Source organism: Phaethon aethereus (assembly GCF_964289735.1).
Source record: "Phaethon aethereus genome assembly, chromosome: 1".
In the NCBI taxonomy this organism is placed as follows: Eukaryota; Metazoa; Chordata; class Aves; order Phaethontiformes; family Phaethontidae; genus Phaethon; species Phaethon aethereus.
In genome coordinates, this window is record NC_138575.1 from 139,001,331 (window position 1) to 139,018,755 (window position 17,425).

General features: G+C 42.2%; 1 protein-coding gene across 2 annotated transcripts in view; it reads left to right on the forward strand.

The window, feature by feature from the left end:
* Positions 1 to 15,783: 15,783 nt before the first annotated feature.
* Positions 15,784 to 17,425, forward strand: part of MID1 (midline 1) — a gene marked incomplete at both ends in the record, with an annotated part of 100,730 nt that continues 99,088 nt past the window's right edge. For both annotated transcript variants that reach the window (XM_082001855.1, XM_082001856.1), the window contains one exon: positions 15,784 to 16,443. In XM_082001855.1, coding sequence (XP_081857981.1) covers positions 15,784 to 16,443 — 660 coding nt within the window. The remainder of the gene's footprint in view (positions 16,444 to 17,425) is intronic.

Here is a 17,425-nt window from a genome sequence, read left to right on the forward strand (position 1 = left end):
AATTCCACAAGTCATGAGCTTTAAAAAAAGGGTTGTTTTTCTGTTCTGCACATGGAATGAGTAAATGAGTAGCATAGAGCATCCATTTTGTGAGTGGATGTCAAAGCAGTAAAAATGAGGTTTTGGAAACTGCATATTAGGATTTTGAAACCAACAAGTAAAAATCTCACTTCCTAGAATTTTTTAAAAACACCTCGACCAATTTCCAAATCCAAGAGTTTTTGCCAAGATATTTATGGCTGACTTATTAGCAAGACAACTGAACCCAACAAAAAGCTGTACTAGATGTCTGTGGGTCAGTGAATTCCAGTAGTGACACTGGACTACAGCTCTGTGCCCCATCTAAGTTGCCTCTCCCAGTCAGTCTTGGTATTATCTTTTTTCGAGGACTTTGAATGTTTTGTGGAACTAGGACTTCTCGTAACCTAGCTGGGCACCTGCTTGTTTCTATCCTATTATTGATCTGTTCCAGCTCCTAAGATGCTCTGTTTCTTGACTGCAAAGGAAAATTGTAACCAGAATAATACTGGGTTACTACACAGCACAGCTATAAGGTGTGCAGAATGCCAAGTACGATATTTGATGTCCCATCCCTGGAAACAGTCAAGGCCAGGTTGGATGGGGCTCTGAGCAACCTGATCTAGTTGAAGATGTCTCTGCTCATTGCAGGGGGGGTTGGACTAGATGACCTTTAAACGTCCCTTCCAACCCAAACTATTCTATGATTCTATTTGGCACTCCCTTAAAACAACAGGATCACACTGGACAAACTCTTCCCATGAAGAAGAAGAGTGCATGGCAAGACCCTGAATTCTGCAGAAGCAGAAGGCTGCAAAGCAAACTTACATTCTGGAGATTCTGTCATTAGAAATGCATAACTTATAACTCACACATGATGAAATAATAATTTTACAGTGGTTCAACAGATGGATATTTGTTAAGTACCTTAGCCTTAGACTATGTTAAACTTATATACATTAACTTACCTCTCTAGTAATATTGAGTCTTAGACTGAATTTCTTCACAACTTGATTGAGCTAGGGACACTGCCAGTTGAAATCTAGTGAATCTTTTGGACATAGCTTAAGAAATTACTGTCACCACCTATCTGCATCTTTCCCCTGCTGTAACTTAACTGCAACAATATACACCTTGGGCAATCATTTTTTAGTTTGTGCCCTGTAAGGACACTCATGAGCTGTAGTTCAGCACATAATCTACTGATTCTGTGGTGGAGGCGGTAACTTTCAGCAGAAAGGGGCCATTGGTGGCTGACACATCTTGTGTTTCCTGAGTAAGATTCACCAAAGCTCTTAGTGGGTACCATAAGTGTGCAAATGCACAGCTGTGATGGCTCTGAGCTCTGAAGACAGTATCTTGTTAAACTGTGATAATTTGATCATATCAGTCATATATCTCAGTCCTTCCGCTATATGAGAATCTAAGTCCATGTCCAAAGACTCGTCTAGTGAGGCTTTTATGAATTTCAGTAGATATCACAGAGGAGGAAGGCTAGAAGTCATTTATTTTATACTTGACACATGCGTTCAAAAAGTGGAAGAAGGGAGATGAGCATGGCAGAGGATGCAGATCTTTGTCACATGCATTCTTTATCTTAAGCTAGGGTTCTTGAATGGTAACTGGAACAAGCTAGCATAGACAGTGGTACAATAGAAGTTTTTGAGGCTATGGGTTTGAACCCATAATTAGTTACTTGCACACGTGTGTGTGCATACTCGTGTATGTGCACTGAAAAGTGCACTGAAGCCTTTGCAGACATACCATCATGTAGGCATACTCAGATAAGTTCTGAAAGCTTCTTCCAATGTTGTCTATTAAAACATTGCAATGTTACCCTCAAACTGAAGAAGCACACATGCACACAAATCAAGGCAGATATATCAGTAGAATTAAGATTATTGGAATTTTTTTGCATCACTTTCGTGGTTGATTAAGGAGAAAATTTAAATATAAAACCCTATTTATTTCTGGAAACTCTGTTCCAGACTGTGGCTGGCTGTCTGCAAGCAAAGGGCATGAAAAACTCAGGCTAAACATAATGTGGACAAACAGAGCAGCAAGGCAGCACCTGCTAATAATACTAGTCTTCACCCTGGTCGATCCCAAATGCATCTGGATGAGTGTGAGCCAGCATCACACTGGCTGGAGTGTGCAGTCCAAAGAAGCTGCATGATGCTGTTTAATGAAAGATCAAGGACCGGGTATGAGCTGAGGAATCTAAAATCCTTCTGGCTTGGACTTGTGCTATGGCCCCTGCTGGGCTGCTTGTAACTTGACTTGACTATAGATTATCCATGGACATTTAATATAATGCAAAAAGAGTTCCAATAATCATAATCCCTCCACACATCTGTCTTGCTTTCTGCATGCTCATTTCACCATTTACAAGCTGTCATTCCACACACATGCTGACATTGCCAGCAGAAACCTTTAAAAACCTTATGAAGAGTGTGCATTTGTGAGGGCTCTGGTCTATTGTTTCGAGGAAATGAAATGAATAGGAAATTAAATAATCACAACACTTGTTTATTGTTTCAATGAGAACAAAGTGCAGGCTTGTCCATGGAAGCAAGACCAAAGACGGTGTGGATTTGCAACCTTATGCTCAAATGTCTGAGGTATGTTTTGTTTCACTTTGCTGTGTTACTGTTGTGTGAAAGAGGGCATTGCAACATGAAAAACAGAGAACAGGAGGAAGCAATTCTTTCCTGCTGTTTCCACTTTGAATGAATTTTTAACACCTTTGTTGGAGACCAAATGTCTGCTGTGACTTCAGTCAGGATTGCTTGCTGGGACTTTGTTGAAGCATTTGTAGTTTTCTGTTGCAGTTTTCTGTTTACACGCAAGTTTAGCTAAAAAAAAATATATATATATAAAAAATAATTAAGCAACTGCTGTCATCTTGTGTTTCACCTGCTGAATTTCAGAAAGTGGGGTCTCCATGGCGTTTGTGGGAAGAAAAGTCTTTCCCTTAGATGCCGAGCTCTTTCAGACCATCCCCGGTTTTGGCAAACTCCTGCTGGACTTGGTGTGGTGCAGTTTTTGAGTAATATTTGGAGGAAACAGTAAAAACAAGTGAACTGCTTGCTTACCATGAGTCTGCCTTGCCGAGTTCTGCCTTTGTGGAGAACGGCAATTTCTGAAACATCCATTTTGCATGTGACGGGTTTGGCCAGTCGGGGTCAGCCTCCTGTTACGGGCCTGGGACGAGCTCGTCCTCCCGCAGGGCGCGGGGCAGCGCATCCCACCGCAGCCACAGGGTGGGTTGCTGGGCTGCTCTGCAGGAGGACCCGTTTCGCCCGGCCCTCTCACCCTGACGAGGCTGGCCCTCGGGAGGGAGAGGAGGCATTTTGCTGTGGGCGCAGCACGAAGGGGCTGGCTTTGGGAGCCGGGATCCTGGCGGAGGCAGTTAGGTGGAGCGGGTTTTCCTGCAATTGTAGGGGCGATTTTCCTGTTGTGTTTCAGCCGCGACCGTCTCGTCGTCGCAGACGCGGTCGGTGCTGCTACAGTGGTGGGACGGTGGTGGCTGCTACCGCCTGTCCTGGCCGCTGCTTTCCGAGAGGGTCGGCGTGCTCCCTGTCTCCGCAGCAATGTTTCAGCAGGAAGATATAGGGCGGGATGCAGCGGTGGGTATGCGGCTGGGTGGCTTGTCAGGAGCTGGCGCCGACTTGCCATTGCAAGTAATTTAGGAAGTATTTTATAATGCGTTTCGCAGTCGTAAGGGAGGAGTTGAGGTTTGTTCTGTTGTTGTAGTGGATCATTTTTTTGGTACTGAAAACTCAGGGGGAAAAAAGGGAACTTTTTTAGCAAAGAGTATTTTTTGTCTCGCGCTTTCAAACAAGGACTTACTGTTGTCTTGTTAGCTGTCGTAGAACTAGTAAGAGAGATGAAGGGGGCATTAGCATCTTCATACTGTTAACAACATCTGGAACATAACAATTCTATTTAAAAAAAACAGATGAAGGCTGAGATGCATGTTTACATGTGAAGAATGAAAAAAACATGGTTATTCCCTAAAGCCTGCTCCACTCCTTGTGCAAAGTCTTTCAAATCTCTTTTATTTATGTGTAACTGATGAAGTTACGTAACCTGAAGAGATGACGTGTTTAAGTATGATGGCTGAGAGACAATGTTTTTTCAAAGGATGTACTTTTTGGCCCTGGTATGCTCAGTGTGATGGTCTGGTCACTACAGTTATTTTATATGCAAGTTCTTTATCCTCAAAAGCCCACAAAACATGCCATATATTTGGGACGATGAGAAGCATGTATAGTCCACAGGTACAGAATTTCTAATGTGACTTTTCTGGTACAGTATTTCAAGCCAAGCAATTGGCTGAGAACAAGATAAACTGACATTCAGTCAAGTTTTAAAGTAGATATTCAATAAGCTCCTGGAAAAAAAGCGTGAGGCTGCAGGTTGTGCAGATGCATGCCAGTAATTCGTTCATGAGTGCTACTGTCTTTATTACAACAACAGTGGCCTGTTTGCTGGCTGACAGGAAATGTAGAATTTATTCTATTTTTTTGAGATAAACTGCGACACTTTATATTTTGTTAATGAGAAACATCTCAAAGGGATGTAATTAACCTATTATTTTCTCTTTCCATGCTATATTAAAAACTACTAAGCTATTTTGTGAGTGACATTGAGAACATTTTACTCGAGAGACCTATATGTGGTATTGATACAGTTATTCAGAAGCAATTGCTCATTTTAGGTCTTTTTTCCTGCTCCCTTTTGGGATGTTCTGAAGACTCTTTGAAGAACAATTAATTTAAGGATGTCAAATAAAGTAGTAAGTAGCCCAACCAAACTAGTAAGTAGTCCAACCACGTGTAGCCAATGGATCCTTGTTGTGTGCACGTTTGCACATGCATACATGTGCATGTGTTTGGCAGAACACAGCCATAGCTGAGCAGTGAAAAAGCATTTTCCATTCATTTCATCAGGCTACTCAGCAAGACTTTTCCCAGGATCAGGTTCGCCTTGAATACAGGAGAAGAACTGTAAAAACCAAACACCACCCGTGTCTCAGGGCTGCAGGGAACTGGGACTCCGAGAAATGAAGACACTGTATAGTAACAGCTCAAAAAGACAACCCTTCCACTCAACAGAGTGAGCTTAAATTTAATACTGGAACTTCTGGCTGTTGTACAGCTCTCTGGTTGATGTCAAGTGAAGCACAAGTAAATTGGATCATTTTTTCTTATCACTTCACTGGCTGGATTAGAAACTGGTATTACCTGGTTTCCTAATTTACTTCAGCTCCCAGAGCATCTCTCTGGTCATCAGCAGGGTTTAAAAAGACTAGTACTATTTACCACTTCAGTTTCTAACTTGCAAATTACATTGCTGGTACAATGCAGCCCTTTGCTGCTCTTAATTTCTTAGCTTGAAGCAATGTTTTGCCACGGTGTGGTTACTAAAAACCTGTGAGGCAAGATTACGTGTCTGTGGTTAGTGATTGGTTTTGTTTCAGGTCTCCAAAAAGTCTTTAAAGGATAATGTTCTTAAAGGGTGTAAATGCATAGAAGAAAACATTTGAGATCACCAGAGATTATTGTGGTATGTTTCTGTTAAGTAACACTTTCTCAAGAAATATAATACATGTGGGTGTGCCCCTGGCAAGCAATAAAGCATTACTGGCTCTTTGGAAAAAGCAGCAGTTGACATGACTTAGAAAGTCCTCAAGAGAGGTTAAGTGGAAACTTGCCGCCTTTTTAGGATTTAGCTTTATTAGCAAGGAATAACGACTAAGACTTTGCATCTCATTGTGAGTAAGGGGTGGTACCTTACTGAACAGGTTGGCATGCCAAACCCTTTTGAGTGTTTTAGGGGCAGAACAGCCAGCTCTTGTTAACCACCACAATACAACTCTGTACTTCTTTCTCTTCTCAGTTGATTTTGCTGTTTTACTTTTGTGTCCTGTTGTGTCAGGGTCAGAATTTTTATTCATGCATTATGTTATTCATGCACTAACCATTTTGGGTTATTTGGCTAAATACTGCCATTTGATAACGCCAAGCAATTTGAGGAGAGGACTACTAGAGTAGTTGCTACACTCCTTGGTACTCGCTGGAGAGAAATTTAACCCTTTGAAGCCTGTTAGAGAGCTGCAGTGGGATGGCAGGAAGGACAGGAATGAACAGTTGGAAGAACAAGAGTCTTGCACCTGATTCATGATCTGCAGTATAGGAAGGCAAGCTACTACTTTGTCAAAAAAACAGTGAATAAAATACAGAAGTTGAAGTTAGGTTTGTCATGCCAAGCAGGCTGGTCTTAAGACTTAGTGCAGATCCCACTGCACCTGGTTCCCACAAACTGTCCGCATGCCCTTCACGTGCAGCAAGGACCAGAACCATCCGAACCCAGAAAAATCCCTGCTCAGTAATGTCAGCTGGCAATGGCTTGTTTCGGGATCATTCTGCTGCAACTCAATTCAGTTTTCTATTCATCCTCTTGGATCTTTACATACAAAGAATGATAGAAATCCGTCACATTGGAAGAGAATTATTGGAAGCAATTTTGTGAAGCAAACAAGTGACTGTTGAGCTCATAAGAATAACAAAGAATAGATGTAGATTCTCCATTTCCTTTTTTTAAAGCCCAAGAACATGGGCAATAGTTACTTGTTAGTTGATGTAGTCTTAATTTCTCATGTTCTTAAGTTCCTTTCGTACCTGGAATGAAATAAGCATGTCTAGAAAGTGCAGATCACTTAATCCTAAAGATAATTTAAAATGGTTTAAATGAGCATTTTTATTGACTCCCAAAGGACCCTACAGAGAGCAGTTCAGATGAATGCCACTCTCTGTGTTGAGGAACCACTGTGCAGCAAAAGAGAGGAACTGGTTTCTCATATGTGTTCTGCTAGTGATTTGCTACCAGGTATTTGCAGGTTTCTGTTCTGGTCTAAGGGACCAAAGAATGCTCCTAAAATCATTCTGCTGGTGGAGAACAGGAACATAGTACCCCAAGATGGGGTGGTAGAAGCATGCTCATGGTGGCCCTGCTTAAACCAGTAGGATGGGAAGAGTCGCCACTCCTCTTGGAGCAGGCCTCAGGGCCTGGCTAGGGCCTGTGTGAGGGTTCTGCTCCCCAAATGGAGGAGCAGACCTGCCAGTTCCCATTTTGTTATTCCTGGGCCCAGGAGGCCCAAGCTGGATATTTCCTGCAGCAGTGGCAGAAGTTTCTGTCAGAGGTCTAAAATAGATTACCTTCAGAGCACAGATATAATTTGTTCCTTATCCTACACCCTGCCACAGTTCACAGCTAATTTCCCCTTCTAATTACCTGATTACAATCTTGATTTTTAAATACACCATTTATCTTACGGGGTTCAGTGTACTGAGACTACAGCAGGCATAAATTAGAAAGAGCTCCTCAATGTTGGACAGTGGGGTGGGGTTTTTTTTGCAATCGCCAGAATCTCTTTGCAGTCTGTGCAAACTCACAGAATGTAGCTCTGAGAATGTGTGGTTGTTCTTTTTTTAAAAAAACCCAACCTTTTATAGGCTTTTTTAATGATCACATGTGAGGAACAGAGAGCAGGACAGCGAGAGGCTGACATTGTGTGCCTTGCAATGCAATAGGGATAGCTTTATAAACACAAAGAGCTTTAGTTAGTCAAAAGTGCATCTTCCAGGTAGTTGAAATTCAGTCCTGTGTGGCAGTTGGGGCCACACCTCCATACCTGTTGTAGTTCCTGGGGCATTTCTTGCTGCTCTTGTAGAGGCTTTGATAAGAAAGCAAACCTCGGGGTTCTTCCTTGAGAACTTCTAATGTCTTTATCTAGGTGGAGGCAATGAATATGAATTTAAGTAGTATTTATGATCCCCTTTACTCAACTGCAAGGAAAGAATTCATAGGACAACTTTCTGGAAAGCAAATGCAATCGTTTAAGCCATCCTAAGATCTTCCCTGAAAACTTGCAGTAGCTTAAGGGCCTCAGTGTTTCCAAGATGCACTAAATTATGTGTCAGCATGTGTGAACACATATGGCTAGAAGGAATGTGCTGAACTATTTCTGGCTATTTCTGTTGCTGTATCACCTACAATAAAGGTCAGGGAGTACCATGTCACTGGTCATGGCATGGCATTACACAAGTGAAATTCCCAGCTGGGCAAACGTGAGAGATTTCCAGCTCTACTGTGCAAACCAAGCCCTATGAAAAACGGTGGGTTTTGTTATTTACTATTTGGGTAAAATTATCTTACCGTCCATTGCAGAGTAGCATCCATCATCTAGGAAGCTCTTAGCTTGAAATGAGAGAGCAAAATTTGTGTGGTATATAGAAATTTGTCCCCTTTGGCAAGGTTTTGAGGCTGCTCCAGTCGTCATTTCCCATGCAGCCAGTATCCAGACCAAGATGTGAACCCGCATCATCAATATTTGTTGTTGTATAGTTATGATATATCCCAGAATAAATACCAATTTCTCAAATGAAGAGTGTGAATTTAGTTGAAGAGGTTTTTGGAACAGATCTTCAGCCATAAATTTGTTAGAAGGTCACTGCTGGTACCAGTAGACCTATGCTGATTCACATGTGCTAAAGATTAAACAATTCTTTCCTGTCATTCCCCTGAAGCATTTAGAGGAAATATTAAATCTTGTATCTAAAGAATGTAAAGATACAAGAGTTGCAAGGATATAAAAAATAAAGGTCAAAAAGCATTCCAAATATATACTAGTATAGATTTATGCACACATGTGTAATACTGTATCTAATACTATACATAATATTAAATCAGCTACTTATTGATTACTTTGGGACACAATTTTCTTTTCTTGCCTGTTAGCTTTTAAGGCTCAGTTATTGTTTTAGTTCTCGTGAGAAGGAATATGTGATGTTGTTCCAAAGACAGACCTTAATTCTGTGAGATGTTCTTGCCTCACTGAATAACGTACAGGATTTGTCTCTTTGAAAATATATTCTCCTACTAGCCTACGTTTCAACCAGAGAGAGATATTGTCCTGGCTTTGTATCACTGCAAACAGCATAGCAGATATGCTTTTGCTGTATTAATATTCTTTAAATGTTGCAAACAACTATTTCAACATCATGGAAACACTACATGTAACTTCTAGATAAGGCAGCTAATCATTCTTCTGTCAGTGACAATATACGAATAGGATGAACTAGTCATTTTCTTTTATGCTGAGTATTTGGTTTTGTGTATCAGGAGCTGTTGAACAGCACTGTCCCATGAATATTTATTTATTTGCACTGCTTTGGTAAAAAAACAGTGGGAAAACAAGTATTTGCTTGCTTCAGGGTGTGTGCAGCTTGCTTGCTTTAGCATCACAGAAGTTTTCATTAAACATTTCATTAAACATTTCTAAAAAAAAAAATTTCCAAGTTTTGATTATTAGTTCCTTTTACACTACTTATGCAAATTACACTACTTACATGAATATCTCACTAGCTGTCCTGCTGGCAATCGTTAACATCACGAATATTCATAATAAAAGCTGTGTTGGACTTGGGACAAACTGGGCTATGAAGCAGTCCATTGGTTTAATCACATTTGAAATGTTCATTGAATGTGATGTGAAGCGATCACATTCACTTGTTGGAGGAGAAGTTTTTCCCAAGAAAATTGTATATCCTAGAACAAGATAGAAAATGGCAAAAAGAATAGTATTTTCTTTTTTCTTTCTCCCCCCCCGCCCCGAGCTAATGGAAGAAATTGCAAGTGATTTTTTTTTATTGCCCATAGCAGATTTTATGAAAAGAACCTAAATTTAAAATTTTTATTTTATAATGCACTTAACAGAAAAATACTACCACTTTGAAAACTACAGCTGTGTATTATGATAGTAGCCTGCTTAAGCACTTGTAGTTTATTCAGGAATAGTGCGTGTGTGGACTGTAATTCTTCTTGTACTATAAACCTAACATTCGTATATGTATGCACACACATATGCATGCATACATGCGTAACACACTACCTTTCATACTTGCATGTTTGTATTCCATACAAAATTTCATGTCATATTCATATAATGGCAGTTTAATAAATTTGATTTCCTAACTGAAAAAGTTGGCAAGTGTTTTCTACAAATATACTTAATCTTCAAGAGTTTGATGTTCTATGTAGCCTGTGGTCTTGTGTCCATTTATGAATATTCCTATATATGGAGGACTAGGGCTGAGAGAGCCTTGCTGTAGTGGGCATTCAGTAGTAGCCTTAACACAACAAATTGTTAGAAAATATTATTAAGGAAAAATGCTGCTGGAACCTGCTTGGGAGTATTTTGGCCATAGTTCACCAAAATGTGACAAACTGTGATTTTGCCAGAGAGATAACACATCAAGGAATTTTGGAACATGGCACAAGTCCAGCTGTCCAGCTGTCCAGTGCTATTTGTTACTAAGATGCTTAAAATTTGCAGAATGACCTACAGCTCTGTTTCCTCCTTCAGTGTCACTGAGTTCTCTATAATTTAAAAATTCACTGAAACAGCTTTAATTCATACTGTAAGCTCCACCTTTACTAGCGTGGGAAGCAAAGCTCTGTAGGACATCCTTACCTATCACTTTTTCACTGCTGGTAGACTGTCTTGTAACCTTCCCTGAAGGTTGTAGCAGGAGCTGGAATAGAAAAGGAGCAGGAGGCAACACGTGGCATACTAAAACATTGCCTGCTAACTTTATTCTAATAGCTCGTGATTTATTCTGCGTGGGGAGAATTCTGTAGTGTTTTACTGACAAAAAGTGACCTCGGTATACTGGAATTTTTGATACATTCATTTTTTAAGTGTAGTTTTATAATTTAGGCATTTTTCCTCAGGCATTATGTTAACATTTCAGAAATACCATGTTCTGGCTTGAAGGTACTGAGTTAAGGTGAAGAATGTTCTTTGGCAATATGATGCTATAATTCCTTTGTTAATACAACAAATGTAAATAATTACCAATACTGTTTATCATCTAGTTAGCATCAATGAAAAACAGGCTGCCCAGGGAGGTGGTGGAGTCACCATCTCTGGAAGTGTTCAAAAAATGAATGGATGTGGCGCTTCAGGACATGGTTTAGGGGACATGGTGGCGCTGGATTAATGGTTGGACTTGATGATCTTGAAGGTCCTTTCCAACCTTAGTGATTCTGTGATTCTGTGATTCTGCGAAATGTAAAGACCATGTCAGATCACCACTTACCTCTCTGCTGAGTATCACCAGTTAGGCTGAAATGTCCCATCCAGATCCAACTTAAAAGAATGCTGTTAGACTTCTTGAAGTCTTATTACTATAGCATCACCAGGTCCTATGGTATTACTGCTGGATGTTTGTCTTTTTCCCAAGAGGGTTAGCAGGGTAATGGTTTTGGACATTAATTGCAATTTTCTGCTTCTTGTTTGGCTGCAGAAAGAGTGCTAACCTATATACAGGAGCCATATAGGGGTATTTGCTGTGAGAACAGCTCCACATAGCAATGTGGATCGTCTTTCCAGCAGCACGTGATTTATTCAGAATATAGAAATCTGTTGCTTCCTGTGAGGAAGTGCTTACAGTTCTGGTTCATGGAAACCTCCCCCCACCAACGCTTTTTGGTATTTTTATCCTGCTGCTTCTATATTCTGCTTTTTGTACTTCAGGCGTAGGGATCACCTATAACACTGGTACTCCCAGCAATGAGAAATCTGGAGTCAGCCTTCAGTCATCCGTTGGCTGATTTCAGGGCCACCAAATCACCAAATTTTCCTACAAATAGTAATGTTTCAGAGAGTGATGAACTGCCTATTTTAAGTCCTCCTCAGGAAATGTGTTTTTGGGCTTTGATTACTAAGGTCTCATTGAGATCAGTGGTAACAGTTTTCAGGACTTTGGTAGTATCTCTGATCCATAATTTTTCAAGTATGAAACAAATGGAAGGTATAATACAGCATTTTTGCAACATAGCATTGCACCCAGTTATGAAACAGCTTGACAGTTTTTTTTTAATCTGTTCAGCTCTACTGGTACTTAACATACCGAAATTTATCTAGTTCAGCTTTAGTTTTAATTTCTCTCAGGTCTCTTTACCTCTGAAAAATGTTGGGTGCACTTCTGTGACACTGAGGGCATTAACGACACCTGCAAAATATGTTGTGCTTGGAATAAGAGATACAGAGATGCTAATTCCACTAGGGTTACTGGAAGTCTTGCTGTGAACTACACTGAGATCGGGATTTCATTTGCTGCACTGCTTACCACATATCACGTAACTAATCATTATGTGCTGGGGAAATGTCAGTTCCAAAGTTACTTAAGTATATTTTTTATTTTTAAATAACACTTTTCTTTTGATGATCACTTTTACTTTGATCTGTTGTTAAAACGACCTCTTCTGGGTAGAAGAATAATACTTCTCATTTCAATGACATTTTGCTAATAGTATAATTTTCTGCCAGTAATTCCATCTTTTTGCAAATATGAAATTATGTACTCGAAATTCCTTCTTTCCTTTCTGTGTCTGGAGTCTGTCTGTGTGTCTTTCAATTTATGGGCCACGTTGAATATGGAATACAACCATGTACATATATAAACCATGCATATTGAGTTTCTACCTAATCTCATTTACTGTAGCTATGGATTCTCTACCATTCTCAAGAAAAAAAAAAATTGGATATGAAACTTTCAGGCAAGGGCCAGTGAGTTTGAAAGATGTTGTAGATGGATCAGCAGCACACTCTGTACTTCAGGCACCAACCTTAAAGTAAAAGCAGAATTATAGTCAATTAAAGAGTAATCACTGGGATGCCCAGAAAATGCAGCCCCTTTTCAGTGCCTCTTAAACGATTCATCATTCAGTCCCAGATGCAGTGTGTTTTGACTTATTGACAACTGAAAAAGAAAACGGGGAAATGTCACTTTTTTTGGTTTCTATCAGTGTGCTCAGCTTTGATTACCTTGGAAAATAGGCTCTCATTCCAAGACATTTACAGTCTAAGATCAGATTTTGGCACCTTTGCTCTTACTGAATAGCATTAGCCAGGGCTAAGCTGCTGTTCATTCAAGTCAGATAGATCAGAATTAGTCATCACTCGAGACAGTGATATTCATGTAGAGCCGCCAGTGATTCAAATATCTTTGCATGAGGCAGTGATGCAAATGTTTTTCTGCTGGTTTTATCTGTTTATCTGTAGATCGCTTTTATATGAGTACCATAAAAAAACCTTTGGTTAAAAAAAAAATAAAGTGCTTTAAGAAGGAAACTGAATGGATTAAACTTTTTGGCACACAAAGGAGCAGGAGAGGGGTTTTGTACAGAAAGGATAGCACGGGAGAGAGCTCCGTATCCCAAACACGGTCCTAAGGAACAAATCCGAAACCTTGGCAGGTTGTCACTGGGCTGCCGATAGACGAGCAATGATTAGTTTGCCTTCTTAAAACATTGCCTCCTGCCAACCCCAAATCCTCTGCTCCCATTTCCAGCGCAGCATTCAGCCTGCAGAAGTGGATGATGAGGTACACAGTTGTGGTGTGGAAGGGATTCAAACAATGTGAATGAGATTTTGATCTTCTGGGACTTCTGTGATACAGAGAGTGAAGAGGAGGAAAGACAAACTGTTCTTCGTTTGCAGAAGAGGCTTTCATCTTTTCTGTGCTGTGTGGCTATGGCTGAGGAGAGAGGAGGGGAGTTGTCTTCCTGCTTATATCGAATTGCCAGGCCTTTAATTTTGACCAGATGTACCACACAATTATGGCAGCTGATGGATAGTTATAAACGAATTAGTCTTTGGCAAACAGAACTTTATTTCAAGTAAGATCAGCATCACAGAAGATATAGGAAAGCAAATTTTGTGATGGGGTCAGTGCATTTTTTAAATGCTTGGATTTCTTGGCAGAATAAAAGGACGCATTAGTGCAAAGAGGCAAAGTATCCTAATTTCTAAGCATACCTCTGGAACAGACGCCTTGCTGCTCTTCCCACAGAGCAAGCGGGACTAAAGACCGATGAGCAGTCTGAACCTTGCCTCTGTTTGCTGAACTTTCCTTTTTGCTGCAGTTCATACTGGGGTTATAGGTAGCATTCCTGTTGCTGCCACCGCTCTCCCCACACTAATTGTCATGAAGTCCAAGAAGGTTCAAGCACTCTTGGTTCCCAAGGCTGCTAATGAGCCCTGAGCTCTCCTCACCCTTAATGAACCAAGGTTTGTTTGCGGGGGATTCTTGTCCACCCCTCCCTTTCCCTGGTCAGGGGAGGAGGCGGGAGTTCACACAGCCGAACAATGACTTTACAGTGTAAAGACGATGCAGCTGTGCCATCTGAAGCCGTCCTCAGTTATGGGCAACAAAGCTTAAAGAGATTGTACTGTGAAGAGGTACAGCTCTGTGAGTGTGAAGCATAGCTTTTGCTTCCGCTTCGCTGACCCGTCGGCTTGCGGCAGCGGCAGCCCCTGACGGGAGCTTAGGCAGGGAGAGCTGCGCGGGGCGACCCTTTCAAAACCGCTCTCCGTAACGCCGAGCACGGGAGAGGAAACAAAACGAGGTTTCAGTTGATCTCTGGCGGGGGTGTACTGCTGCCTTCTCCAGAAAATCCCATGCCCTCCATTTAAAAGTCATTGATTCCTAATCCACTTCAAATGATTAACGAGGCCGCTACGGCAAGTGGTAGTGTGTAAGTTTTAGCAGTAGAGAGTACTCGCACAAAAGCGCGCGCGCGCGCACACAAACCCCTAAGCAAATCACACACCGCACTATCTTAGTTCTTAGAGGATCTTACTGTACCATAGGTTAGGATCACCAGAAATTTGGGCTAAACTACTGTTTGTCATTTACTTCATCCGCCTTCCTTTAGGCATTTCTGTTATGACACTGTGTGATCCCCTAGCTATATTTATCTTACTACAAACATGTATGTGATGTATTTTGGGGCATATGTGTACAGGTACATATGCATGACAGTACAGGTATATATAAACACAGTTGCATATGTTCTTGAAATGCATGGGAAGAGTATATTAGTATATGATATATATACCATATATATTATACGTAAAATATGTATATCACATATATAATGTATATAATATGTAAAATACATATATGATATATGTATCATATGTATAAAATACATAAAAATATCACGTGCTTTCCTAGAAACATTATTCCTTGTATATATTCAAGTAGATATACACAGGCAAACACAGACATTTACTCAAAATGCTGTGTTATTGCTATAGTAGCAAGTGAAAAATCCAATCTGAGAAAATAACTCTGTTAATTGTAATAGCAATGAGAGATTTGAGGTTGTGAGTTACGATACTCCAGACTAATCCTTGCACAATGCTATACAAAAGTGAGGCTTTTAAAAAAAGTTTTACTACTTGATTAGTGAAACCAAAAGCAGCATCTGCAGAAAAAAAAATCTAATTTTGCTGTAATAGGCTGTTTGAAGGTCATCATTTTGGGTTTTAATAATGCACAGAAACATCTGCTGTTTTCCTTGATCGCATGAGAGAGAAAGGGAAAGATAAAGAAATTAAAAAGGAGCTTTTGTTTTGCATTCTTAAGTGATCAGGGAGAGGGGGAGAAATAAAAAGCAGCCCAATTTTAAATACCTTGATGTGTGCATGTGCAGGTTCAAAACTTTAGATTGCTCTCCCACCCGGCGTGGTGGGTTGACAGCCCCGGGAGCAGTGGCGAAAGTTGACAACCCCCCACGGCTGACCCCTCATGTTCTCTCTCGCCTAATCGAATTTTACGTGTGTTTCCAGATAGCTGATCAGCTTCCCTGGATTTCGCTGACGCCACAGGAAAGCTTTGCCTGAAGATGGAAACACTGGAGTCGGAACTGACCTGCCCTATCTGTCTGGAGCTGTTTGAAGATCCGCTGCTGCTGCCTTGCGCTCACAGCCTCTGCTTCAACTGCGCGCACCGCATCCTGGTCTCCCACTGCGCCACCAACGAGCCGGTGGAGTCTATCACCGCCTTCCAGTGCCCGACCTGCCGCTATGTCATCACCCTCAGCCAGCGTGGTCTAGACGGGCTCAAGCGCAACGTCACCCTGCAGAACATCATCGACAGGTTTCAGAAAGCCTCGGTCAGCGGGCCCAATTCTCCCAGCGAGACCCGCCGGGAGCGGGCGTTCGATAGCAACAGCATGTCGTCCTGCGAGAAGGTCCTCTGCCAGTTCTGCGACCAGGACCCTGCCCAGGAGGCGGTGAAAACCTGTGTTACCTGCGAGGTGTCCTACTGCGAGGAGTGCCTGAAAGCCACTCACCCCAACAAGAAGCCGTTCACCGGCCACCGGCTCATAGAGCCCATCCCGGACTCTCACATCAGGGGATTAATGTGCTTGGAGCACGAGGACGAGAAAGTTAACATGTACTGCGTGACCGACGACCAGTTAATCTGTGCCTTGTGTAAGCTAGTTGGGCGACACCGTGACCATCAGGTGGCGGCTTTAAGCGAGCGCTACGACAAGCTAAAGGTTAGTGCTACCTATCGGCCTTTCCAGCCACGCAGCGTGCGGTTGGGAAGGAAAGCGCCCTTCGGTTGCGTGCTGAATTCTTCCTTTGGGCAGGGGTTCGGAAAAGTTAGGTGCGCGGTCTCTAATCGGACGAGATACACGTACGGTTCTATATATGCATTTGCTCATCACTGTTGAAAAGGTGTCAGATTTTGCTTAAAGAAAGATTCCTCAGTTACGCTTTGATTTCTCTATAGCTATCAGAAGGAATACGCGGCATATACTACTGTTTAGGTGAATCTTCTTATCTACCTACAGCTTTATTTATGGCAGCTGACAAGGTTTACTGCTCACTGCACAGACACAGGCACTGATTGAAATGTCAGGCATTCTTCGCCTACGCTCTGCTGTTGATTATTTTTCATTTCGTTGCTTTCATTGTGAAAAGGCCTTTGCATCGTGGCTAACAGGCGATGCATTTATCCGTGCCGGCTTCAGGGATGCCAGCTGCCTGTCCAGCCAAGGAAACCGAACGCCGGCTCCGCTTTTCCCGTGCAGCCTCCCACCCGGGCTCGCAGGCGGCGCAGCCCTGGAAAGAAAACCAAAATTGTTTCTGAGTCTCCTGTGGCATCCCCACGTTTGGGTCAGCTCCCAGCACATCTCCTGCCAGGGAGCCGGGCGGCTGCGGCAGCCCCCCGGCCCCGCGCAGGACGCGCTGGGTGGACTGGCGGCGGGCAGCCCGGGCGCAGGCTGCTCCGGCAGCTCTCCCGGCTCCCGGCAGAGATGCAGCTCCCGCTGGGCAGCGAGGCCACGGCGAGCGGCCTCCCGCCCATCCGGGTGTACACTCCTCTCGTGCCGATTTTGGCGCTAGTGCAGAGCAAAGACAAGAATTAAGGACCCCACACTTCCCTCCACCCACTCCCTCCGGGCGGTCTGTGTGTGGCTGCCTGTGGCTGGGGCCGGGGGGGAGGTATTTTTTTTAAAGATGGGCTGCAATCGAGAA